Source organism: Suncus etruscus, chromosome 10, assembly GCF_024139225.1.
Source record: "Suncus etruscus isolate mSunEtr1 chromosome 10, mSunEtr1.pri.cur, whole genome shotgun sequence".
Lineage (NCBI taxonomy): Eukaryota > Metazoa > Chordata > Mammalia > Eulipotyphla > Soricidae > Suncus > Suncus etruscus.
In genome coordinates, this window is record NC_064857.1 from 44,713,586 (window position 1) to 44,740,275 (window position 26,690).

A 26,690-nucleotide genomic window follows, 5' to 3' on the forward strand; every position below is an offset into this window, starting at 1 on the left:
CCATTCTTCTGTGCTGCTAGTGTGGAAGGAAATGACTCTATCTAAATATTTTCTGCTTTTCTAGTTTGCCTCTAATTCCTTGGCTAGAAACTCTTGTTTGCTTGATTATTTTGTTATATTTGAACATTCCTTGGTTATTGAATTCTTGGTATCCAGTCTGAGAAAAATGAGGTAACAACAAGAATTAAAGAAACAGCACTCTATTAACTCACCATCCTTTCGCTGTGTAGATTCTGAGGCCCCGATTTGGTGACACTCATTTTGCCTTTAGAATCTTTCTTCTGTTGCTTCCATATAAAATGTTGAAAGTCTGTCATTGTATTTAGTGGGAAGACTGAAAAAAGTAAATGTACCCTATGTGTTTTGAAGTCATGCCAAGTACTTTTGTTTTTGCTATTTTTATTGTTAATTTGTTTTAAAATCATCAGTAGTTTATAATAAAATCAATATGAAGATGTGTTTTAAACTCCAAATCACAACATTCTCAAAAAGTGTCATATACTATGTCTTTGCATATAGTCTGTAATTTGGAACTATTTCTCAATTCACTATATATTTATAAACTCAATATCTCCAACAAAAAATTTTCCTTGACCATGTGCACATTGCAATTGATTCAGTACCAGAGGAACCCCAGCCATGAAATGGATGAGCTATGAGAGACTGACATTAGAGGGTTTATGGATAGTGTGGTAATCTTCACAATATCCTATAATTATGAATTTTATGAATAGAGTGGCATAATGAAGTAGGGAAACTAATGTAGTCTAAGAAAAGTGACAATACCTCTAGAATTAGAAACTGAATTGCTATGTATGTAAAAGAAAAACACTTGGCAGCATGATCACAATTCAACTTATGGCTTAACTTTTCTGCCATTAAACCTACTATTGTGCAAAATGAGCTTTTCTGATTAGAGGAAAATTTTACCCAAAAGGTACCAATGCCACCTGGTTTATCTATTCTTTTTCTCTATTTCTGTCACCACCTGATTGTTCGAATCTTGTGCAATGTCAAGAGAGATTTTTCCTTTATCAAATTTGGCTCCATCTCACTCCCTCCTGCACTTTATACAGAATGTTTTACCCCCTGAGGAAAGGGCCCTTGGGTAGAACTTACCTAGTTGTGTTCAGGGTTTACTCCTGACTGCTCAGAAATCACTTTTGGCTGTACTCAGATGACCACATGAAATGCCAGAGATAGAAACTTGGGTTGACTATCTCCAAGTGTCTTATGCCCTCTTCCAATTCTTCGGCCTTGGAATAAACTTACTTTTGATGTAAGATAATCAATCTTAGAAACTTCTATGATTCTTTATGGACTAGATTAAGTCTAGGCATTTTTCAATAAAGCTAAACAAGTATGATTTTCAGTAACCTTTAATCTTTTCTAGGTATTATCAAATCAGAGTAAACTTGAAAGTATCCTCACGGATTCCCCACAGACTGAGTGCCTCCATCGTTGGGCAAACTGGTGAGTAGGAGAGTGGCATTGGCTTACTTGTTTCTTACTTTTAATTCTTTTCTTTATATCAGGACATAGAAGAGTTTCAGGTACACAGAAAGACTCATTAAGCAGAGAATTGTTAAATGTTGGAAGAGTGTGGTTTAAAGGTGGAGATCCATTGTTTGTAGCTTTGTGTTCGTTGTTACAAGGACACTTTGCTGAGAACCATCATTTTCCAACCACCACTTGGGACAAACTGCCTGTCCACTTTCTATGCACAATGAAGAATTAAAGACAGCACTCACTGTTTAAAGGAAGATTATACAGGGTATCTTGGTTCTGATCTATTTTTGTTTATTTGTTTGGGGCCATACCCAGCTGTTCTTAGGTGTACTCATTCAGAACTCTGAATGGTTCTTCATTCAGAATGAATCCTGGCAGAGCTCAGGACCATAGTAGGTGCTGGGATTGAATATAAACTGATTGTAGGTAGGAGAAGTGCCCTACCAGATGTCTTATCTTTATATACTCTCAGTTCTAATCTTGAGAAGGTTAGAAGGTTAGTGAATATTCAGGGCTGCAAGAAGGTACTCAGTGGAACACAGTGTTGTCAAAAAATATAAATATATACATATATATAAATATATATAGTATAAATATATACCATATGAAATAAACATGGCCATCAAGATTGATCTGTAATTTGAATTTGGAAGAGATTGTAAATCTGGCAGAATTAAGGGAGAAGATGTAGGACATAAATTAGATATAGAATATCTAATTTATGAGAAATATTCTTAACTTGAGCTATACAAATGAAGATAACCAGGAATATTATAGACATTCAATCTAGTAAAATTGAATGTTATGATTGTAATCAAAATTTTAAAATTATTTAGAATCTTACTGACAATAAAATTAGGCTGCTACTGGCAATACATTTATGATAAATGGGAATGCATGCATAGCTCATAAGTTATAAGTGTAGATGTTATTGTGGTATGCTTACCTTGGAAGAGATGTGAGGGGCATGGGACAAAGTAGACTGCTCAGATCTTGTGAAAGGATACCAACAGGAAGCTAATGGTTATTGTTGAGGCTATCTCTTGATTGTAATTTAAAGATATTTAAATTTAAATTTTAAATTTAACAATATTTCTGGCTGGCTATTGTCCTTTGACTCTTGACTAAGTTAAATATTATTAATGAAATTTTTATACTACCAGGATGTTTCTTCTTTTCCAATTTCACATATATGTGTATATATGCGTATATATGTCACTCTCAAAAATAAAAAAGAAGCCACTTATTTGTTGCCTCCTCTGCCCAACTCCTGCTGATCTCATGAAGATTCATGGAGTTGTGGAAAATGACTTGAAGACTAATAGTATGTTATCTAGCATTGGTAGCTTGAGTTTTATTTCTTCATTTGCAAAATGATACAAATTAAGAAAATTAAAAGAAAATAAAAACACAAGTATATAATACACAATGTATTATTCTTATTTTAATATTTAATATTTATTTATTATTATTAAATAAAATAAACTTAAAAAAATAAAATAAACTTTACTATTTTTCTGGCTTAATCAGGACTTGATTTCACACATAGCAGATATACACTTAGTCTGATCTGTAAATTTTTGTATATTTGGGCCAAAAGCAGTGTATTCTCAATCTAGATGTCCAACAACAGATGAGAGGATCAATAAGATGTGGTACCTACGTACAAAGGAATACTACATAGTTGCAAGGAATGATTCAATCATGAAATTTTCAGCAACATGAATGGGATGGAAGATAGTACATTAAAAGAAGTAAGCCAGGAGAAGAAAGATAATTGCAAACTAATATCACTTATATGTGATATTTAGAATAACTGCATTACAAAATGTTATGGTCCTAATGGGAATTGTCTCAAAAACCCTTGGCCCTATGAGGAGAAGGAAAGAAACTGCGTGTAGGAAGAGAAACACAAATATAAAAGGATGGGGTCCAGGGGTCCAACTTTTCTCAGGAACATGGTGGAAATTAAGAAAAATAAAGGACAGAACTAAATATTAAAGCCAAAGTCAACAACAATGAAACCAAGAGACCCAAACTCTAACCATCTAAACTTTAAATGGGCATGTTATACTGGCAAACTGGGGGGCAAAGGGTTGAGGTTAGGAGGAGGAGGTAAACACTGGTGGTGGGATTAGCCATGATGTATGTCTGAAACCCAACTATGAATAACTTTGTAAAACACAATGCTTTCAATAAATTAAAAAAGAAGTGGATTCTATTCTAAGGTAAGTCATCACTGAGATCTTGACAAAGATACACATCATTTATGTGTGACAGTGGAAATGATGGAGTTTGTTTCACTCTCACTCATCCTCCACTGGGAGTTAATAGTCCCACCACATGGCATAGAAGGTTAATAGTCCCACCACATGCAAAGAAGGTAGGAGCTGAATTTAGCTTGAAAGATCAGTACTAGTGATGGTTTCAGGTTGAGAGAAAGCTAAAGAAATCAAATACAAATGACTTTAAAAGCCATTTTATTCGTTGGTCTAGTTTGTTGCAGTTTATTCCAAGTTTATTCTTTGGTCTAGTTAATTGTGGTACACTTAGTAGGCCCTTAAGTTTTACATGGACATAATATTTAAAACAACTTAGAATCCAGCAATTATAATAAGGAATTTTCATAGATGAAGAATAAGTAGCTTTTGTATTTTCTCTTTCAAAAAGAGTTTTCCATTCACATAATGTTTTAGTTAGTAATTGCAGTAGTCCCTTTAAACTTACTGACTTAAAACAATGCTTTGTTCTCTCTTTATATTTGGAATTGCCCAGTCTCAGCTGTCTCATTCATTCACAGCATTTAGCTAAGGTCTCAGCTGAGGAGGAATAGTGGAGATTCTGATGTTAGACATGGTTTAACTTGTGTTTTTCCTCTTCTTTTAGGAGGTAATTTTAGCCCAAGTGATAGCTGATCTTGTGTTACTATTTGAGGCTGAGTATGCCCATAGCTGAGTTGCAGGATGGAATCATACCTAAAAGTGCTCTATGCTTCTACCTGGTTCTGTAGTTAGGAATCACTCCTGGCTATGCTTAGGGGACTTTATGCAATGCTGGGAAGGAAACAAACCAGGGCTGGTATAGTGCAAAGTAAGCACCTACCATTTATACTGTCTCTCCAGCCCTGAACTGACTGCTCTATAGTAGCTCATCCACTAGAGAAAACATAAAAAAAAAAAAATCCAGGGCCCTTATAATGACACATAACCTCCTCCTGACATTCTATTCGTAAGGCCAAAGACAAGGTCAACAACTTCAAAGAGTAATGTACTCCATACTTTCACTGAATCCTTTGTGTATACTGTTAAGAGAAGATGTTTTAAGAAGACATGTTTTGCAATATGCCAAGCATATTTTCCATTCCCTGCATGTATTTCTGGGTGAAAAAAAAAACTGTTTATACAATTCAGCATATTATATTGAAAAAAAAAAGAATCAGAGCACTTGTATTCTAAGTTATGTCTAAATAACTCACCAGTTGAGTGGCTTTTTTTTATTTTTTTGTGTGTAAACTATTGATTTGTTGCTTTTCTTACTTGAAAATAAAAAAAAAGTGCTTTTCTCTATTTAGAGAATCCAGTCCTACCAGGGACTGTGGACCCTAAACTTTTGAGGTTAAAAATACTGCTTCTAACACATCTTATCTATGAAGATTTGAGAATTTGTTCAGCTAGTTTTAAGTGGGGGCAGTGCAGTAGGGTTTATTCATGTATAAAAATGTAGATAGTGGGTGGCACCTCCTGTTAGATTTGTAGTGAAATCAAAGTCAATTATGCACGGAAATTATTTCAATAGTGCTTGACACATAGTAAATGCTTCAGAACATGTTGATATTTTCAGTTGTTTGCTACTAGTATTCTGGCCCTCAAAACACATCTAGGAGATGCCTTTCTTCCCTAGAGTAAATAATTCTCATTTAGGAGAATGACACGTGTGACATATAGATATATAGTGAAGGTTGGTTATCATATATTACCTGGATTAATGAGTTGAAGATCCCACAAATATAAGAAGGACCATCTGGGTATAGAAAACCAAAACCTTTCCCTGAAAAGAATGTCATTTATGATCAATGAGGTGTCTTGCCTATCAGTTGCAAAGTAAAGGTCAAGAGAAAAAGGCAATTTACTGTTAGGAGACTTAGATGCGATGTTATGCCATATTGAACAGATTGATTTTGTTTCAAAGGCACAGGCAGATTAAGTCAAAGTACTTTGATGACATAAATCCAATGCTGTTCAAAACCAAGAAGTTGCCCCATAAATTAAGAGAAATAATTAGGTAATTTTTCCTTTTGTTTATTCTCTTTTAGTGATATTATATTGAAACAAATTTCAATTGTTCAGATGTTTTAGAAATAGCTTATGGATGTTTGAAAAATTTCTCAATGTTCATATAAGATAGATGCATTGTATTTGAATGGGTGAATAAAGAAAAATTTTCTATGTTGACATGTAATCATCTAGATGTCATAAAATGCACAAAATAAAAATACTCAATGTTAACATATAATAAACTATATATAAATATACTTTAAATATATATGTATTTGACTAATATAAGTATACCTTATACATAAATATACTTTAAAGTATATATTATAATTTATATGTAAATTATAATAAAACAATATATAAAATATTATACAGTATATATTATAAAGTATATATAATTATACATAATATATATATATAAAATATAATATATAAACATATACCATATTTGCCAGCAAATAAAATGACCCTTCAACCCATGAAAAACTTCCTAAAAGTCGGGAGTCATATCATATGCTGGTATACGGCACGCTGAAACTTGTTCCAGCTTCAGGGACGAGTTATCCGCACCCCTTTTACTGTCAAGATGTAACTTACTTTTAAGACTTTTAGGAATTTTTTCATGGGTTGAAGGGTCATCTTATACGCCGGCAAATATGGTATTATATATCATATCTTCCTTCCTTCCTTCCTTCCTTCCTTCCTTCCTTCCTTCCTTCCTTCCTTCCTTCCTTCCTTCCTTCCTTCCTTCCTTCCTTCTTTCTTTCTTTCTTTCCTTCTTTCTTTCCTTCTTTCTTTCTTTCTTTCTTTCTTTCTTTCTTTCTTTCTTTCTTTCTTTCTTTCTCTCTCTCATTCTTTCTCTCTCTTTCTTTCTTTCTTTCTTTCTTTCTTTCTTTCTTTCTGTCTTTCTTTCTTTCTTTCTTCTCTTTCTTTCTTTCTTTCTTCTCTTTCTTCTTTCTTTCTTTTCTTCTTCTTTCTTTCTTTCCTTTCTCTTCTTTCCTTCTTTCTTCTTTCCCTTCTTTCTTCTTTCTTTCTCTCTTTCTTTCTTTCTTTCTTTCTTTCTTTCTTTCTTCTTTCTTTCTTTCTTTACTTTCTTTCTTTCTTTCTTTCTCTTTCTTTTCTTCTTTCTTTCTCCTCTTCTCTCTCTCTCTCTCTTCTCTCTTTCTTTTTCTTTCTTTCTTTCTTTCTTCTTCTTTCTTTTCTTTCTTTCTTTCTTTCTCTCTCTCATTCTTTCTCTCTCTCTTTCTTTCTTTCTTTCTTTCTTTTTTCTTTCTTTTCTTTCTTTCTTTCTTCTTTCTTTCTTTCTTCTTCTTTTTCTTTCTTTCTTTCTTTCTTTCTTTCTTTCTTTCTTTCTTCTTTCCTTCTTTCTTCTCTCTCTCTCTCTTTCTTTTTTCTTTCTTTCTTTTCTTTCTTCTTTCTTTCTTTCTCTCTCTTCTCTCTCTCTTTCTTTCTTTCTTTCTTTCTTTCTTTCTTTCTTTCTTTCTTTCTTTCTTTCTTTCTTCTTCTTTCTTTCTTTCTTTCTTTTCTTTCTTTCTTTCTCTCTCTTCTTTCTCTCTCTCTCTCTCTCTCTTTCTTTCTTTCTTTTTTCTTTCTTTTTCTCTTTCTTCTTTCTTTCCTCCTTTCTTCTTCCTTCTTTCTCTCTTTCTTTCTTTCTCTTCTCTCTTTTCTTTCTTTTCTTTCTTTCTTTCTTTCTTTCTTTCTTTCTTTCTTTCTTTCTTTCTTTCTTTTCTTTTTTCTTTCTTTCTTTCCTTCTTTCTTCTTTCTTTTCTTTTTTTTTTAGTGATTAAGAATTTTATTTTGAGTTAAAACTCATCTTACCAAACATACACTAGGTTATATTTCCTGTTACAAAGAGAATTGAAAATTGGGAAATAGAAAAATATTCTGGTTCAATTTATACCTCTGAGCATCTCTGAGGTTTTAGCTACTCACTCAACTTCTTTTTTTTTTTTTTTTTTTTTTATGTCAAGCCAGTCATTGACATTGTCTAAGGACTATTTTTTTTTTTTATTTAAACACCTTGATTACATACATGATTGTGTTTGGGTTTCAGTCATAAAAGGAACACCACCCATCACCAGTGCAACATTCCCATCAAACAAGTTCCAAATCTCCCTCCTCCCCACCCAACCCCCGCCTGTACCCTAAACAGGCTCTACATTTCCCTCATACATTCTCAATATTAGGACAGTTCAAAATGTAGTTATTTCTTTAACTAAACTCATCACTCTTTGTGGTGAGCTTCCTGAGGTAAGCTGGAACTTCCAGCTCTTTTCTCTTTTGTGTCTGAAATTTATTATTGCAAGAATGTCTTTCATTTTTCTTAAAACCCATAGATGAGTGAGACCATTCTGCGTTTTACTCTCTCTCTGACTTATTTCACTCAGCATAATAGATTCTGTGTACATCCATGTATAGGAAAATTTCATGACTTCATCTCTCCTGACAGCTGCATAATATTCCATTGTGTATATGTACCACAGTTTCTTTAGCCATTCGTCTGTTGAAGGGCTCTTGGTTGTTTCCAGAGTCTTGCTATGGTAAATAGTGCTGCAATGAATATAGGTGTAAGGAAGGGATTTTTGTATTGTATTTTTGTGTTCTTAGGGTATATTCCTAGGAGTGGTTAGCTGGGTCGTATGGGAGCTTGATTTCCAGTTTTTGGAGGAATCTCCATATTGCTTTCCATAAAGGTTGAACTAGAGGGCATTCCCACCAGCAGTGGATAAGGGTTCCTTTCTCTCCACATCCCCGCCAGCACTGTTTGTTCTCATTCTTTGTGATGTGTGCCATTCTCTGTGGTGTCAGGTGGTATCTCATTGTTGTTTTGATTTGCATCTCCCTGATGATTAGTGATGTGGAGCATTTGTTCATGTGTCTTTTGGCCATTTTTATTTCTTTTTTGTCAAAGTGTCTGTTCATTTCTTCTCCCCATTTTTTGATGGGATTAGATGTTTTTTTCTTGTAAATTTCTGTCAGTGCCTTGTATATTTTGGAGATTAGCCCTTTGTCTGATGGGTATTGGGTGAATAGATTCTCCCACTCAGTGGGTGGCTCTTGTATCCTGGGCACTATTTCCTTTGAGGTGCAGAAGCTTCTCAACTTAATATATTCCCATCTGTTAATCTCTGTTTTCACTTGCTTGGAGAGTGCAGTTTCCTCCTTGAAGATGCCTGTAGTCTCAATGTCCTGGAGAGTTTTGCCTATGTGTTGTTCTATATATCTTATGGTTTGGGGTCTGATATCGAGGTCTTTAATCCATTTGGATTTTACCTTCGTACATGACGTTAGCTGGGGGTCTAAGTTCAATTTTTTGCAAGTGGCTAGCCAGTTGTGCCAACACCACTTGTTGAAGAGGCTTTCCTTGCTCCATTTAGGATTTCCTGCTCCTTTATCAAAAATTAGGTGATTGTATGTCTGGGGAACATTTTCTGAGTATTCAAGCCTATTCCACTGACCTGAGGACCTGTCCTTATTCCAATACCATGCTGTTTTGATAACTATTGCTTTGTAGTAAAGTTTAAAGTTGGGGAAAGTAATTCCTCCCATATTCTTTTTCCCAATGATTGCTTTAGCTATTCTAGGGTGTTTATTGTTCCAAACAAATTTCAAACGTGCCTGATCCACTTCTTTGAAGAATGTCATAGGTATCTTTAGAGGGATAGCGTTGAATCTGTATAACGCCTTGGGGAGTATTGCCATTTTGATGATGTTAATCCTGCCAATCCATGAGCAGGGTATGTGTTTCCATTTCCGTGTGTCCTCTCTTATTTCTTGGAGCAGAGTTTTATAGTTTTCTTTGTATAGGTCCTTCACATTTTTAGTCAAGTTGATTCCAAGATATTTGAGTTTGTGTGGCACTATTGTGAATGGGGTTGTTTTCTTAATGTCCATTTCTTCCTTATTACTTTTGGTGTATAGAAAGGCCATTGATTTTTGTGTGTTAATTTTGTAGCCTGCCACCTTGCTATATGAGTCTATTGTTTCTAGAAGCTTTTTGGTAGAGTCTTTAGGGTTTTCTAAGTAGAGCATCATGTCATCTGCAAACAGTGAGAGCATGACTTCTTCCTTTCCTATTTGGATTCCCTTGATATCTTTTTCTTGCCTAATCGCTATAGCAAGTACTTCCAGTGCTATGTTGAATAGGAGTGGTGAGAGAGGACAGCCTTGTCTTGTGCCAGAATTTAGAGGCAAGGCTTTTAGTTTTTCTCCGTTGAGGATAATATTTGCCACTGGCTTGTGGTAGATTGCCTTAACTCTATTGAGAAAGGTTCCTTCCATTCCCATCTTGCTGAGAGTTTTGATCAAGAATGGGTGTTGGACCTTGTCAAAAGCTTTCTCTGCATCTATTGATATAATCATGTGGTTTTTATTTTTCTTGTTGTTTATGTTGTGTATTATGTTGATAGACTTACGGATGTTAAACCATCCTTGCATTCCTGGGATGAAACCGACTTGATCGTAGTGGATGATCTTCTTAATGAGGTATTGAATCCTATTTGCCAGGATTTTGTTGAGGATATTTGCATCTGCATTCATCAGCGATATTGGTCTGTAATTTTCTTTTTTCGTAGCATCTCTGTCTGGTTTAGGTATTAGGGTGATGTTGGCTTCATAAAATCTGTTTGGGAGTGTTTCTGTTTGTTCAATTTCATGAAAGAGTCTTGCCAGGATTGGTAGTAGTTCCTCTTGGAAAGTTTGAAAGAATTCATTAGTGAATCCATCTGGGCCTGGGCTTTTGTTTTTGGGCAGACTTTTGATTACCATTTTTATTTCATCGATGTTGATGGGGGTGTTTAGATATGCTACATCCTCTTCCTTCAACCCTGGAAGATTATAGGAGTTCAAGAATTTATCCATTTCTTCCAGGTTCTCATTTTTAGTGGCATAGAGTTTCTCAAAGTAGTTTCTGATTACCCTTTGAATCTCTGTCTTATCAGTAGTGATCTCTCCTTTTTCATTCCTAATACGAGTTATCAAGTTTCTCTCTCTCTCTTTCTTTGTTAGGTTTGCCAGTGGTCTATCAATCTTGTTTATTTTTTCAAAGAACCAATTTCTGCTTTCGTTGATCTTTCGGATTGTTTTTTGGGTTTCCACTTCATTGATTTCTGGTCTCAGCTTTGTTATTTCCTTCTGTCTTCCTATTTTTGGGTCCTTATGTTGAGCACTTTCTAGTTCTATTAGCTGTGTCATTAAGCTACTCAGGTAAGCTCCTTCTTCCTTCCTGATGTGTGCTTGCAAAGCTATAAATTTTCCTCTCTGTACTGCTTTTGCTGTGTTCCATAAGTTCTGATAGTTTGTGTCTTTATTGTCATTTGTTTCCAGGAACCATTTGATTTCCTTCTTGATTTCATCTCAGACCCACTGGTTATTGAGCATGAGGCTGTTTAACTTCCAGGTGTTAAAGTTTTTCTTCTGAGTCCCTTTGGAATTCACAAATAATTTCAGAGCCTTGTGGTCAGCGAAGGTAGTCTGCAAAATTTCTATCCTCTTGATCTTATGGAGGTATGTTTTATGTGCCAGCATGTAGTCTATCCTGGGGAATGTCCCATGTACATTGGAGAAGAATGTGTATCCAGGTTTCTGGGGATGGAGTGTCCTATATATATCCACTAGGCCTCTTTCTTCCATTTCTCTCCTCAGGTCTAGTATATTCTTGTTGGGTTTCAGTCTGGTTGACCTATCCAGTGTTGACAAAGCAGTGTTGAGGTCCCCCACAATTATTGTGTTGTTATTGATATTGTTTTTCAGATTTGTCAACAGTTGTTTTAAATATTTTGTTGGCCCCTCATTTGGTGCATATATGTTTAGGAGAGTTATTTCTTCCTGCTCTACATACCCATTGATTAATATAAAATGTCCATCTTTGTCCCTTACAACCTTCCTGAGTATAAAGTTTGCATTATCTGATATTAGTATGGCCACTCCAGCTTTTTTATGGGTGTTGTTTGCTTGGATAACTTTTCTCCAGCCTTTTATTTTGAGTCTATGTTTGTTCTGACTATTCAGGTGCATTTCTTGTAGGCAGCAGAAGGTTGGATTGAGTTTTTTGATCCATTTAGGCACTCTGTGTCTCTTAACTGGTGCATTTAGTCCATTGGCATTGAGAGAAAGAATTGTCCTGGGATTTAATGCCATCTTTATATCGAAATTTGGTGTGTCTTTTGGTTAGTCTTGTTTTAAATTAGGTCTTTCAGTTTTTCTCTTAAGACTGGTTTTGTGTCTGTGAAGTTTCTGAGCTGTTTTTTGTCTGTGAAACCATGTATTCTTCCGTCAAACCGGAAAGTGAGTTTTGCTGGGTACAGTATTCTAGGTGAAGCATTCATTTCATTCAGTCTTGTCACAATATCCCACCACTGCTTTCTGGCATTGAGTGTTTCTGGTGACAGGTCTGCTGTAAATCTCAAGGATGCTTGCTTGAATGTAATTTCCCCTTTTGATCTTGCTGTTTTCAGAATTCTGTCTCTATCTGTGGGATTTGTCATTGTGACTAGGATGTGTCTTGGGGTGGTTTTTCTTGGGTCTCTTTTGGTTGGTACTCTTCGAGCATGCAGGATTTGATCACATATATTCTTTTACTCTGGGAGTTTCTTTTTAAGGATGTTCTTGACCGTTGATTCTTCCTGGAAATTTTCTTCCTGTGTCTCTGGGACTCCAATGATTCTTAAGTTGTTTCTGTTGATCTTATCATAGACCTCTATTTTCATCTGTTCCCATTCTTTGACTAATTTTTTCATTGTCTGTTCATTTGTTTTAAGTTTTTTTTCCAATCTGTCCTGTAGTATGGAATTGTTATGTAGCTCATCTTCCACAGCACCAAGTCTATTCTCAGCTTCTGATACCCTGTCCCAGAGCTTATCCATTTTGTCATTCACTTCGTTTACTGATTTTTTCAGGCCTGTTATTTGACATGTTATTTCAGTTTGGAGTTTTGTGATTTCTGTCTTCATATTTTCTTGATTCTTATTAGTGTTCTGTTCTACTCTATTCATGGTTTCTTTGAGTTCTTTGAGCATATTCCATATTGCTACTCTAAAGTCCTTATCTGAGAGATTGATTAGTTGGTTGGTCGTTAACTGGTCCTCAGAATTGTCATCTTCATTCTCTATGTCTGATGCTGGCCTGCGTTGTTTCCCCATTGTCACACTTGTATTGTGGGTTTTTCTACGTGTTGTGGTGGTATTCATTGGTTATATGATGCAGGCAACACACTCTCTGGCTCCGCCCTTTCTGGATGGGCCGACTTGCCTCCAAGGTAGGGGAGTCCTCCGTGGATGAAGCCTCACACAGGATCAAATCTTAGGCCCGAGCACGCAGCAGAGAAGACAGTTTGGAGAGAAATTCTTGCTTCTGTGATCCAGCACAGTTCTTAGTGTGGTTTTTTTCTTCTTGTGATGGTGTTCTTTTTTTAGAAAGAGCGCACGGCTGCATAGCGAAGTGGAGCTAAGTGCCTTCTGGAGCCTCTTTTCAGCCCACTCTCAGGAGGTTCACGCAACAGGATAGCAGAGAGACACACACAGGCAGCACTCACAGTTTTTCACAGTCGGGCCCCACTGGTCAGGCGTAGTTTTCACTCGCTCGCTGGGCAGCTTCAGAATGCTGTATTTTTGGGGTTCACTTCCCAGGACTCTGAGGAGAGTCACTGGTTGGCTAGGTAGCTTCCGAATGTAGTTTCTTTGGGGTTCGCTTCCCAGGGCTCTGAGGAGAGCTTCCAGAGTTCAGGAAAGACAGAGAAGAGTAGGATAGGGCTCCCTTCAGGTGCTCAGTTTCTGGCTCGCTGGGTAGCTTCCAAATGTAGTTTCTTTGGGGTTTGCTTCCTGGGGCTCTGAGGAGAGCTTCCAGAGTTCAGGAAAGACAGAGAAGAGTAGGACAGGGCTCCCTTCAGGTGCTCAGTTTCCTCAGAAGAAGCACAGCTGGGTGGAGACTCTGCAGGTAGAGCAATCAGCACTCTGCCTGGAAACCCCCACATCCAGCCATTTCTTACTCACTCCCTGGCTCGCTGGGTAGCTTCCAAATGTAGTTTCTTTGGGGTTCGCTTCCCAGGGCTCTGAGGAGAGCTTCCAGAGTTCAGGAAGACCGAGAAGGTTAGGACAGGGCTCCCTTCAGGTGCTCAGTTTCCTCAGAAGCACAGCCAGGTGGAGACTCTGCAGGTAGAGCAATCAGCACTCTGCCTGGAAACCCCCACATCCAGCCATTTCTTACTCACTCCTTTCTTTCTTTCTTTCTTTCTTTCTTTCTTTCTTTCTTTCTTTCTTTCTTTCTTTCTTTCTTTCTTTCTTTCTTTCTTTCTTTCTTTCTTTCTTTCTTTCTTACTTTCTTTCTTTCTTTCTTTCTTTCTCTTTCTTTCTTTCTTTCTTTCTTTCTTTCTTTTTTCTCTTTCTTTCTTTCTTTTTTCTTTCTTTCTTTCTTTCTTTCTTTCTTTCTTTCTTTCTTCTTTCTTTCTTTCTTCTTTCTTTTCTTTCTTTCTTTCTTTTCTTTCTTTCTTTCTTTCTTTCTTTCTTCTTCTTTCTTTCTTTCTTCTTTCTTCTTTTTCTTCTCCCTCTCTCTCTCTTTCTTTCTTTTCTTTCTTTCTTTCTTTCTTTCTTTTCTTTCTTTCTTTCTTTTCTTTCTTTCTTTTTTCTTTCTTTCTTTCTTTCTTTCTTTCTTTCTTTCTTTCTTTCTTTCTTTCTTTCTCTTTCTTTCTTTCTTTCTTTCTTTCTTTCTTTCTTTCTTTCTTTCTTTCTTTCTTTCTTTCTTTCTTTCTTTCTTTCTTTCTTTCTTTCTTTCGTTTTTGGGGCCATACCTGGTGATACTTGGGGGTTACTTCTGGCCATGCTCTCAGAAATTTTTCCTGGCTCAGGGGACCATATGCCTAGGTCTGCCCTAGGAAGCCATGTGCATGGCAAACGCCCTACTGCTGTGCTGTTGCTTTGGCTCCAATATACTTCATTTTCTTTCCCTACTAAGTTGAGATGTCACTTCTGTAGTGGGATATAAAAATATTTTATTTGCTTGAGTTAGCATTTGCATCTCATAATTACTTTGAGACACTTTTAACTTATACCTATTTGCAGCTTTTTAAAGATCTAAGTTATAGAAGGAGTAAGCATATGAGCTTTCATATTGAGAGTTTCTGTATTGAACTTGGACCACTTGAGATCCTGGGTGCAGAGAACAGATTGATATGGAGACAGTAAGGGGAGAAGTGTTTTGTTTTGTTTTGTATTTATACTCAAAATAAAGCTGAAGGGCATAAGGTTTTTGTTATCTAAAGTAGCAAACCATAAATTACAGATAATTTTCTGGAGTTTTGTTTTGAATTTGCGCCACTTCAAGCAATGCTCTGAAAATACTTCTGATTTGTCATTCAAGAATTACTCCTGGTTGTATTTGAAGGATCATATGGGATGCTGGGTATTGAATTTGTGTCAGCCGTGTACAAGGCAAGTTCTCTACAGGCTGTCCTATCTCTCCAGACCCAAATTTTCTGAGACACTGAGGTCAGAGTATCTTTTACAGTGTATAATTAAAAGAAAATTCCAGTGTTGTCTTCCTTTGTTTTACTATAATATGATTAATGATTGGACAATGCCAGATTGAGTAATCTTGTTATGAGAGATGCAGATCCTATAGCAATAAATTTTCTGGATTCAGATAATTAAGTAAAAGCACCACATGTGTATTTTAAAATTTTTAGATGAGTTTTGCATGGAGCCCTCCAATTTTCTTTTACCAACAAGAGATTGTTAGTATCTTTGGCTAGGGTTGTTAAGAATTAAGGTCATTAAGATGAAGCCATTAGCATAGTTTTTCTTCATATGTAAATGGATCTAAGTGCAGTGGTTTGAGGTTCTTTACTTGTGCTCACTGACCTCAATTTGAATCCTGGCCAACCACATTTGGTTGCCTGAGCACCCCTGGGATCTTTTTTGAGGACAGAGCTACAAATAGTTCCTGAACCCCTGGCTTAAATCCCCCCAACACACAAACAAGAAGTAAACATAAAAGTTTCCAAACACTTGTCCAGAGAGTTTACACAGGATGATCTAATATAAATAGTCAAAGGATTTCCCCCAAGAAGAGTAGGGGAAGTAGAGTCTGACTGGAAGAAGTGTCTTTACATATTGTCTGCAGGTGCAATGGAAGATGGACACGGATGAACGCCAGAGTAGGATCCATGAGTCATCTGGGTCAAGATCTAGACTGCGAGCAATGTGGTGTGCTGCTCCCTTTAGTCAGAACCTGTGAGCCTTTCAGTGTTAAAAAATGACAGTGGGCTGGAACCTTGTCAAAGTGTTGTCCTAGTAATTGTGCCTCAATAACTTGAACATAAGTGTGCTCCTTGCTCCCCTCAACAATGACAAAAATAGGGCCTGGAAACAGGAGTGGTTTGTCCACGTGAGTTATATAGTCAATACAAGAGAACAGAAAAAGGGACCATGATTTGACTCACAAAAAATGAACTTTGTGCTTCATAAAACTGAATATCACTTTGAATTTTTTAGTCATTTTTAAAAATATATGATATACACATATTATCTATCAATGTCTGTATCTATCTATATTTATGCCTATATCTATATCTGTATCTATGTCTATAACTTTGTCTATGTCTATATCTGTATCTATGTCTATATCTATATCTTTTTCTATATGTTTATATATATCTATGTCTGTCTATATCCATATATTCATAGATATATCTATGTCCATGTCTACATCTATATATAGTTATATTTATATCTATATCATCTATGTCTATATATATGCAACACATGCACATAAAGTATTTATAAAATTGATATATTTAAAGGTTGGGGATAGCTCGTTAGCAAAATTGCATGTCTTACAACCAAGAGACTATGAATTCAATTTCCAGTACTGCCTACAGCAATGTGACAGAGCAGGCAATATCTATGCAATTACATTTTTTAATGTCGGTTCAATAAAGTTCTCAGAGACTATGTATGAGCCAAAGAACTTAGATACTCATTGTAATGTGTGCTTTTAAGTTATTTTCCAGTACGATGAAACAGTTCCCTGACACCATCTTGGCTAGAGTTCTTAGACTATGTACCTGTATCAGCATTCACAAATTATGGGCTTAGTGCTACCCAAAACGGCCCCTTCTTACATTAGACGGCAGTTGAAAATCTAGGTTGTCATTTATTTATCTGATGAACTAACTGCCTGTAACAGACAGATTATACTGAGGCCTCTCTTTTGCTTTGATTGACTTGCTTGAGCAGTTTCCTAAATTCAGGAAATGTTTTGCTTAACTTGGGAATAAGAAGATGGAACAAATACACACTATATTGTTTGCATAAATCACAGAAGACCCAGTCACTTTCTAGAAACAATCTTCTCATCATTAGGTATTCATCAATCCAGAATCTCCTGAAACTTATAAAAAATAAAGAGATAGCATGGAGGTAAGGCAATTGCCTTGCATGCAGAAGATGGTGGTTCGAATCCTGGCATCCCATATGGTCCCCCAAGCCTGCCAGGAGCAATTTCTGAGCATAGAGCCAGGAGTAAACCCTGAGTACAGCCAGGTGTGACTCAAAAACAAAAACAAATATATATATACATACATATATATACATACATATATATATATATATATATATATATATATATATATATACATATATATTGGACCGCACTCAATGATACTCAGGACTTACTGCTGGCTCTGTCCTCCAGGAACACTCCTGATGGTGCTCAGAAATTATGTATAGTGCCAAGATTTGGGAACGTGTTGGCTTCTTGCAAGTAGTTTCTTATCTAGAACTAGCTCATGGGTCCCTATTTTTGTTTTCTTTGTAATGGAGATTTTATTACATGGACATAATTGATCATTGGTAATTGATAAGAACTTCGTCTCTACTCTCCTCCTCCAGGTTTCAAGAATGCAGTTGATATTTCCATCCCTGTAAGAACCTCTAGACTATTTGTGTTCCCCTGGTAACCAGCTCCCATCCTAAGGTTAACTAGGGATTTTCCAGAAGTCATCTCATTAGAATAACAAAAGACTCATTTTCTTCTCCTATAAATGAGAAAAAGCTAAGGGTGCTGGGAAATGGGATATAAACCAAAAATATATATCTTTTTATAAACCATCATGTCACATAGGCTTTGAGAGATTAAGAATGATAGATAGCTCAATATGGGTGGTGAAGGTGCTCCAGGAACAGGAAGTAAAGGAACAAAGTAAAAAAATATATAAAACATAATTGAGCTTGCTTTGAAGATTTATTTACTTTACTCAGATCTCACAAGTTTATTTGTTGTCCTAATTCCAGAATTCTGAGCAATTGGCTGTATATACATTGAATAAATGTCAAGTATACTTAGCTGTGGCTTTTTTCCCTACAGAATTTGTAATATTAAATAGATATAGTAATATCTTTCTACTTAGAGAAGTTAAATAATATTATTTTCTCTAGGGTTTTGATCAATTAAGTCAGATTTAAATTGGGATGGAGATCATTAATACAGACAGAAGTTATGTTAAATGATTGAGACACAAAACAGGCATCTGCTAGTTAGTACTTATCAAAGCAAGAGGAAAGATAGCAGAGTAGAATGTGAGCACGTACAAAAATTGCTGTGATTAGTTTTAGTAATGTTTTGAGTGGTAATTTCCATTTTCATTAAGTGGAAGCATTACAGAGTTTTAGCATGTACAGGGTGGGGAGAGACAGTAATTCTCTAAATGAATCACTTTAATTTCTTTTCCGGGTCCATTAAAGTGCACCTAAATATCAAATATGCCTCTTTCTGTCAAATATATTTAACTAATAAAAGGTTCCTCTTGCTAGACTCTGAACTGTCTACCTAGGGCCTGAGAAGATCTCTGTTTCCCAGACTCTTGGAAGCACTTGGTCCCAGGTTTTATCTCTTCATGCTTGAGTTTCACTAACTTAACATCTGATCCCACTCCCTGCTGTGCTCCAGTGTTTTTAGAGCAGGGAGACAAATACTGAGCTCCATGTCTCTGGATGAAGTCAGCTGAAATCTGACACATGTCCAAGGCTCCATGCACAGTCATGTAGCTTCCTTTTACTAAACCTCAATTGAAATGTGTCCAGGTTCATCTTCCTTGAAATTTCCTACTCTGTAATACCCTTTATCTTTGACATTCTCATCCAGAATACATCCATTACAAATTACCTACACATAGGGTCCTAGTCCTGGGATCTGTTGCTTAATTTTCTGTCTTCACAAGTCATTGGAAATATTTTAGCTGTTAGTTATGATATAGAAACCTTGGCTAGAACTGATGCTGACCTGAATTCAAATAAATTCCATGGGATTCTGTGCTTTACTTTAACCCTTTTTAAAAGAAATGTTTTCACTTTGGTTTATAGTGAGTTTATGACTGAGCCAAACTTGGGGAAAACCTTCAAATGGTGCTCAGAGAATTGCTCTGAACTTTGGGCTATTTTGTTGAGATGTTATATATTGTACATACTGAAGGCAGATAGTAGTAAAGATTTTCAGAGAGCTTACTAAATAGTGAGTTAGTTCCTAAGCATGTCTACTATAAGAATGTTACCTATACATTGATGTAGACATGTATTTTTTCTATTTGTGTCTCTTATTTGAAATATCAATCTGTTTTGATGGAAACTGAAGTTTTAACATCATAGATTAACCTTTCTTTGTGGGTCTTATATGATAAAAGATTAGTCTATTTTTGGATCATTCTCAATGATTTGACTTCTTGAAAAATATAAGAAATATTGGGGTGTCACCTCTACACAAGACTAGACCAGCTGTGTCTGGTTTTGGTTTGCACTTATGTACAAGTAGATAATGGAGTCAGGTCCAATTCTTTGATAATTTAAGGTTTCTTTGACACATTCTCTGTACATGGGGAAAATGTGATGTTAATGAAACATTTTTCTTTTTTTTTATATAAATCTTCATTTGAGTACCATGATTACAAGCATGTTTGTACTTGGGTTTTAGTTCTAAACAGAATGTCCCCCTTCACCAGCACAATATTCCCATCAAAGCCCCCTTCCCTCATCCAACCCTGCCTGTATTCTGACAAGCATTCTACTTCTCTCATTCATTAACACTGTTGTGCTAGTTGTTAGTGTAGTAATTTCCCTAAAAGAGTTCACCACTCTGTGGTGAGCTTCAAATTGTGAGCCTGTCCTTCTGGCCCTTTAGCCCTAAACTCCGTTGTCTCTGGGTTTTATTACAGTAATGTCTTTAATTTTTCTTAAAACCATAGAGGAGTGAGACTATTCAGTATCTATCTCTCTACCTCTGACTTATTTTACTTACCATAATAGATTTCATGTACATTCACATATAGGGAAATTTATGACTTCATCTCTCCTGATGGCTGCATAATATTCCATTGTGTATATGTACTACAGTTTCTTTAGCCATTCATCTGTTGAAGGGCATCTTGGTTGTTTCCAGAGTCTGGCTATTGTAAATAGTGCTGCAATGAATATAGGTGTAAGGAAGGGATTTTTGAATTATATTTTTGTATTACTAGGGTATATCCGTAGGAGTGAAATATGGGAGTTCAATTTACAGTTTTTTGAGGATTCTCCATACTGTTTTCCATAAAGACTGGACTAGATGACATTCCCACCAGCAGTGAATAAGAGTTCCTTTCTCTCCACATCCCTGTCAGCACTGATTGTTCTTGTTTTTTGTAATGTGTGCCAGTCTCTGTGGTGTGAGATGGTACTTCATTGTAGTTTTGATTTGCGTCTCCCTGATGATTAGTGATGTGGAGCATTTTTTTCATGTGTTTTTGGCATTTGTATTTCTTCTTTGAGGAAGTGTCTGTTCATTTCTTCTCCCCATTTTTTAATGTGTTATATTTTTTTTCTGAAGTTCTGTCAGTACCTTGTATATTTTGGAGATTAGCCCCTTGTCTAATGGGTGTTGGGTGAATAGTTTCTCCCATTATGTTGGTCGCTTTTGTATCTTAGGCACTATTTCCTTTTAGATGCAGAAGCTTCTCAGCTTAATATACCATATTTGCCGGTGTATAAGATGACTGGGTGTATAAGATGACTGGGTGTATAAGATGATCCCTTAATTTTGCAGTTAAAACATAGGTTTAGGCCTATATTCGCTGTATCAGACAAAACGTTCCTGTGCTGCATGTGCTGTATGTGTTCCTGTGCTCATGTACCACAGTGAGCCAATCACAACAAGCAAATGTTCAAAGATTATACTGTAGTAGACTTCCACTCTGACTCTGGCCAATCTGAGCAGACTTTTTACAGTGTAGATTTGGGTCCAGAACATTCTCTAATTTACATGAATAAAAAGCCTGCTTGGATTGGCTGAGTTAGAGAGGCGGTTTCAGCAGCCTTGCAGTAATTGGTGCAGAATTGAGTTGGAAAATTCGTTTTGTGGCAATATTCAGACAATTTTCGCTTAGCAGCACATCGAAACATTTTTCGGGATATACTCGGCGTATAAGACGACCCCCGATTTTCAGTTGACTTTTTTTTGTTTCAAAAGTCGTCTTATATGCCAGAAAATAAGATAGTCATCTATCTATGCTTTCACTTGTTTGGAGAGTGCTTTTTCCTCCTTGAAGATGTCTTTTGTCTCAATGTCATATTGTGATGAACCATTTTTTCTATTAAGGTGTCATATAAGAGTATTTAACAGACACTGTCAGAGTGGAATATGCATGTATCTACACACATGTGTGTGCACACACAGACACACACGAACTCATATTTACTCATTTCAGACATAATTCTCCCATCCCATTAGGCAACAATGATCTATACAATGATTCTCAACTGGGTGACTTCTTGATTTTATAAGCAGGGAGTTCGACAAGTAAAAAAAAATATTTGCTTAAATTTGAAGCTGTGACACAAAAGTCAGAGACCAGTTGGTTGGATGAGGCCCTAAGCAGGAAGCAAAGGGTATAGAAAAAGCATTAAGAAATGACTGAGTCAGTTTCCATACACAATGAGAATTTTTATTTATTATTTTGTTTTTGCATCATATAAGGCTATGCTAAGGGCTTAGATATATCTCTATACTCAGGGATTACACCTGGAGGTGCACAAGGAACCATATTTGGCGTTGGAGATTAAATTTGTGTTGTAACACACAAAGCAAGCACCTTATCTGCTGTATTACATTTTCAGACTTGAACAAATATATTTTCTCTATTTTGGGGGAGAGCTCTCTCTCACCACTCAGGAGGCCTGGTGTTGATGCCAATGACTCTGGGACAACTATATTGGTAATTCAATACATGGGCTAGAGAGGGCTAATCAGCATATTTGGGCTACCTCAGTAATACTCAGGACCTCCTGGCTATACCTGGTAATACTCAGGAGACTATGTGATTCAATAAATTGAACCAGGTGCATGCTGTAGGCATGTTCTTTAATTGCTGTACAAAATTTGGAACTCTGAACAAAATATTATTTAAACTTGAGTGCAATATACTGGAGAATGATATTTTTAGATAAGAATATTCCACAAATTGACTTAGTGAGTCTTTCAAATAACTCTTTCCAATGACAACCTGAGATAAGAGAATAGATTTAAATTAAAATTCATGCAGTATAAAAAAATTAACAGAAAGTGAACATTTTTATTCTTCTATCTATATTATTGTTGGGTAGTTAGAGAAACACTGTGTTTATTTATCTTAACTAATTGGAACTATCTCAAAAATATACATGAGGAACATATTAAGCACAACATCTTTGAAAATATTGTTTTACTTTAAATAACCTTGAAATATGTTTTGTTTTGTTTGGGTTTTTGTGTCACACCCAGCAGCTCTCAGGGGTTACTCTTGGCTCTACACTCAGAAATTGCCCCTGGAAGGCACGGGGGATCATATGAGATGCCGAAAGTCAAACCTTTGTCCTCCGGGTAGGCTGCATGCAAGGCAAATGCCCGACCACTGTACTATATCTCTCTGGTCCTCACACTTAAATTATGTGCATGATTATTTTTCTTCTTTTATTCTGTCTTCATTTTATTCTTTCTTTCATTTTCCTCTTTTTTTAATCTTTGCTTGCTTGATTGCTCTCTTGCCTTTATTCCCTTCACATTAAATAAGCAATACATTTTAAAAGAATAGGTTTTTTTTTGTAAAGACACTTATATTCTTAGAGAAATCTAAAATTCTAGATACACTGATCCAATCTGATGAGTTAGTTTCTTCAATCTTTTAGTCAACCTAGTGACTCATCTTATCGTCCCCTAAAATCTACTTTTTACTACTGAGAAAATCCAACCATATCACCTTACATGAAAGCCAGTGCAGTATTTCTTAATGAAAGTGCAGATTATGTTGAAAAATATTCCCATTAAAATTCTCTGATGATGATATGATCATGATGATGTTAATAGCAATAGATTGTGTTTGTATAATCGTGTATGCAATAGGTATTAGTCTAAGTCCTTTATGAATAATGATTCTTTTCACAATATTTATGGGGGCATGATAATCTATATTTTATAGATTAAGATACTTAGGGACATTAAGACGTGGTATCAGAATCCAAACTCATTTAGTCTGCTTTATAATGATTTTACACTACATTTCTTTTTATATTTCTGTTCTTCTTTTTGTTTTCTTTTGTATTGTTCTGTTTTTGTTTTGTTCATGCATTGCTCACGCAGTGTTCACACATTACTTCTGATCTTCTATCAGGTTCAAGAGATCAAACCCAGGTCAGCCATGTGCTAGGAAAATGCCCTACCTGTTGTGCTATAGCTCCCACCCCTCTTGTTAGTTTTGAACCACAGAAAATTTTCTTAGCATATCATGAATGGCCCTGCATAATGCGTGCTTGTCTTTACTACTGACTTTCTACCATTTTCTCCATCATTAGCACAGCATGAATGTACCACAGTAATTTATAGATTGAAGTTTCTTAACTTGAAAACTTTATCTAAAACATGTAATCTCTCTTCTAATTTTTATCTAGCTTGCTCCCTCATCAAATTTAGCTGTGCTATGAGATATTCTCCCTATCTATAGTTCTCTTACCCACTTTTTTTTTTTTTTTTTGGTTTTTCGAGCCACACCTGTTTGATGCTCAGGGGTTATTCCTAGCTACATGCTCAGAAATTGCCCCAGGCTTGGGGGGACCATATGGGACTCCGGGGGATTGAACCATGGTCCTTTCCTTGGCTAGCGCTTGCAAGGCAAACACCTTACCTCTAGCACCACCTCGCCGGCCCCTCCCTTACCCACTTTTATTAATAGATTTTCATTGCCAATAATATCCTCATTCTGTTTTATTTTCCTTCCATTGCCTTTTCCTGATTTTACTATTTATTATGACTCTTTTTAATTTTAGTAGTGATGGCTTATGTATATTGAGTGCTTTCAGTATTTAAGAAATAGCATATTATAAATATTTTAACTATTCTGAGAATGAATGCATTTAAACCATCTTGCCTTCCTTAAACTGACAAAATTTGAGTACAATCATAATAGAAGAGAAAATTTAGGCAGGAAAAAATATATGGGCTTGCTCAGGGTCCTCTGGTATTCTCTTGGGGTTCAGTATTTAAACCAGAGTATCTGACTTTAGAGTTTGGGAAATGTTGGGCATTACATACACTAGACTCAGTGTAGATATAGTAATAAGCATCACCTAAAGTAACTAATGGCTGTGCTGATAAAAGGCCCTGGTTTCCATCTGGTCCAGCATCATTATGAATTTTATTCCCACCATCACTACATAGAATTATGATAATAATTTCATATAATAACATATGAAATATGATGGTATATAACATAATATGTTGATATATAATATAATAATATATAACATAACATAACTATAATATAAATAATATACTATATAACATATAATTTATATGTTATATATTATATATAATATATATAAATATGATATGATATCATCCTGGTTCAAGTTTTCATTCTTCTTTTGTGGGCTTATTTGCATAACCAACCATTCAGCCTTCAAGGTCTCAGTTTTTCTTTATTATAATCACACTGATGCTGTCTTAGTTGTGATAAAATAAGGTGCTCAAAATCTTTGTTCCAATTTGTCCAGTAGTGTATTTGTATAGTTTTAATATATCATCCCAATCCAACTTTTAATAAAATAAAGGATATTTCTTAAATATCATATTCTTAAATATCTTTACACATTGAATGCCAATATAAGAGTATATCTTGATTCTATATACCTTAGTTAAGTTTCAAATCCTGCATCTACCTATTTGAAACAGTAAAATCAGTTTCTGCTTCCTCTATTATATAAATAAAATGATAGGAAGAGTGTTGGACTAACCAGTTTTCACTGTATTTGGGATAATTCTTCTTGGCTTGTGCTTATCACTCATGGACTGGAAGTACCTCTGGATTAGTCCCTTATTATACCTGTTCTCCACCCAAGAGAGTGGTCTTTCTCTTCCCAATAAAGATCTCAGGTCTCAGGAAGAAGCTTCTTGCAATTTCATTTTCCACAACTAGTCTATCTGCCTACTGGTATTTTTTGCTAGGGAGTGAAAAACTTGTGGTGGAAGTTTCCTGAGATTTATTTACTTAAATCTCATGTGAATTATTTCTTGTGTTGGCATTTGCTTCCAGATCCACAGTCCCCAATCCCTTGGGATTGGGGCATGAGGCTTCCACTCCAGAAGAGCAGAACTTGTTCCACAAAATCACATTCAATATTCATTTATGTGATGAAAAGTTCCAAAGCAGTAGTAGTGATCTAATAGCATATTTTATCTTTCTCATTCTCACCACATCATCATCATCATCATCAACTTGTTCTAGATTTTTTGCTGTTCCCTATTTATAACTGAACTGTGTCATTGTGGGAGTGACTTAGCATGTGCACTCATCTTGATAGCAAGACACCATGCATATGTCCAATCACATGACATTGAACAAGCAGGCATACCCCTTCTTGGCACCCACACATAAAGGATCCTGATGCCAGGCTTGGCTGATGCATTTGCTCAGCACAGTTATGCAAGGACAGGAGAACAGATGGTGTCCCAGGTCAGGATAATACTGTGTTATGGTGATTTTTACACTTACTCTAAGCTCTCCAGGCTTTGTATGTGACTTTTGGATTCACAAAGACAAAAATGAGCATGTTAGGTTTAAATAGAGATGAAATTTTCAAACAAAAATGAGAAAGCAGGCTGCAATTTTCTATTTTTCTCAGAGCTCTTGAATAATATTGCAAGTAAATATCTTGGTCAATGTTAAAGTTAATTTGAAAAGTTGTATAAGGAGGACAAAACAATAGTATACAAACAATTATTTATGAGATGTCATACATAATGTATAATATAATCTTAAATAGAACAAACATTTATATTTAACTCTTTGAATTCTGATTGCAATGTTTCTTGTCAGAGTAGTCATTGATTTTTTTATTGATATTATACATGCATTTTATAAATGCAAGTTTTATAATATAAAACTTATAATCTAAGTTATATTAAAAAATAATCCTTACACATACTCTAGTACAGAAAGTTGAATTGTTAAAATTTGGTTGTCTTGGGGCAGGCAAGGTGGCACTAGAGGTAAGGTGTCTGCCTTGCAAGCGCTAGCCAAGGAAGGACCGCAGTTCGATCCCCTGGCGTCCCTTATGGTCCCTCCAAGCCGGGGACAATTTCTGAGCGCTTAACCAGCAGTAACCCCTGAGCATCAAACGGGTGTGGCTCAAAAAATATTTTTGGTGGTCTGGGGCCAGCGCAGTGGTGTTAGAGGTAAGGTGACTGCCTTGCCAGTGCTAGCCTACGGACTGCGGTTGGATTCCCCGGCGTCACATATGGTCCCCTAAGCGCCAGGAGTGACTTCTGTGCACATAGCCAGGAATAACCCCTGAGCGTTACCAGGTGTGGCCCCCCCCCCCAAAAAATTGGTTTTCTGGAAGGTTTGGTAATTGCCTGGAC

General features: G+C 36.0%; 1 protein-coding gene across 1 annotated transcript in view; it reads left to right on the top strand.

The window, feature by feature from the left end:
• Positions 1-26,690, top strand: part of FAM135B (family with sequence similarity 135 member B) — a 280,538-nt gene that overhangs the window by 126,985 nt on the left and 126,863 nt on the right. The window contains exon 3 of the mRNA XM_049781948.1: positions 1,394-1,473. Coding sequence (XP_049637905.1) covers positions 1,394-1,473 — 80 coding nt within the window. The remainder of the gene's footprint in view (positions 1-1,393; positions 1,474-26,690) is intronic.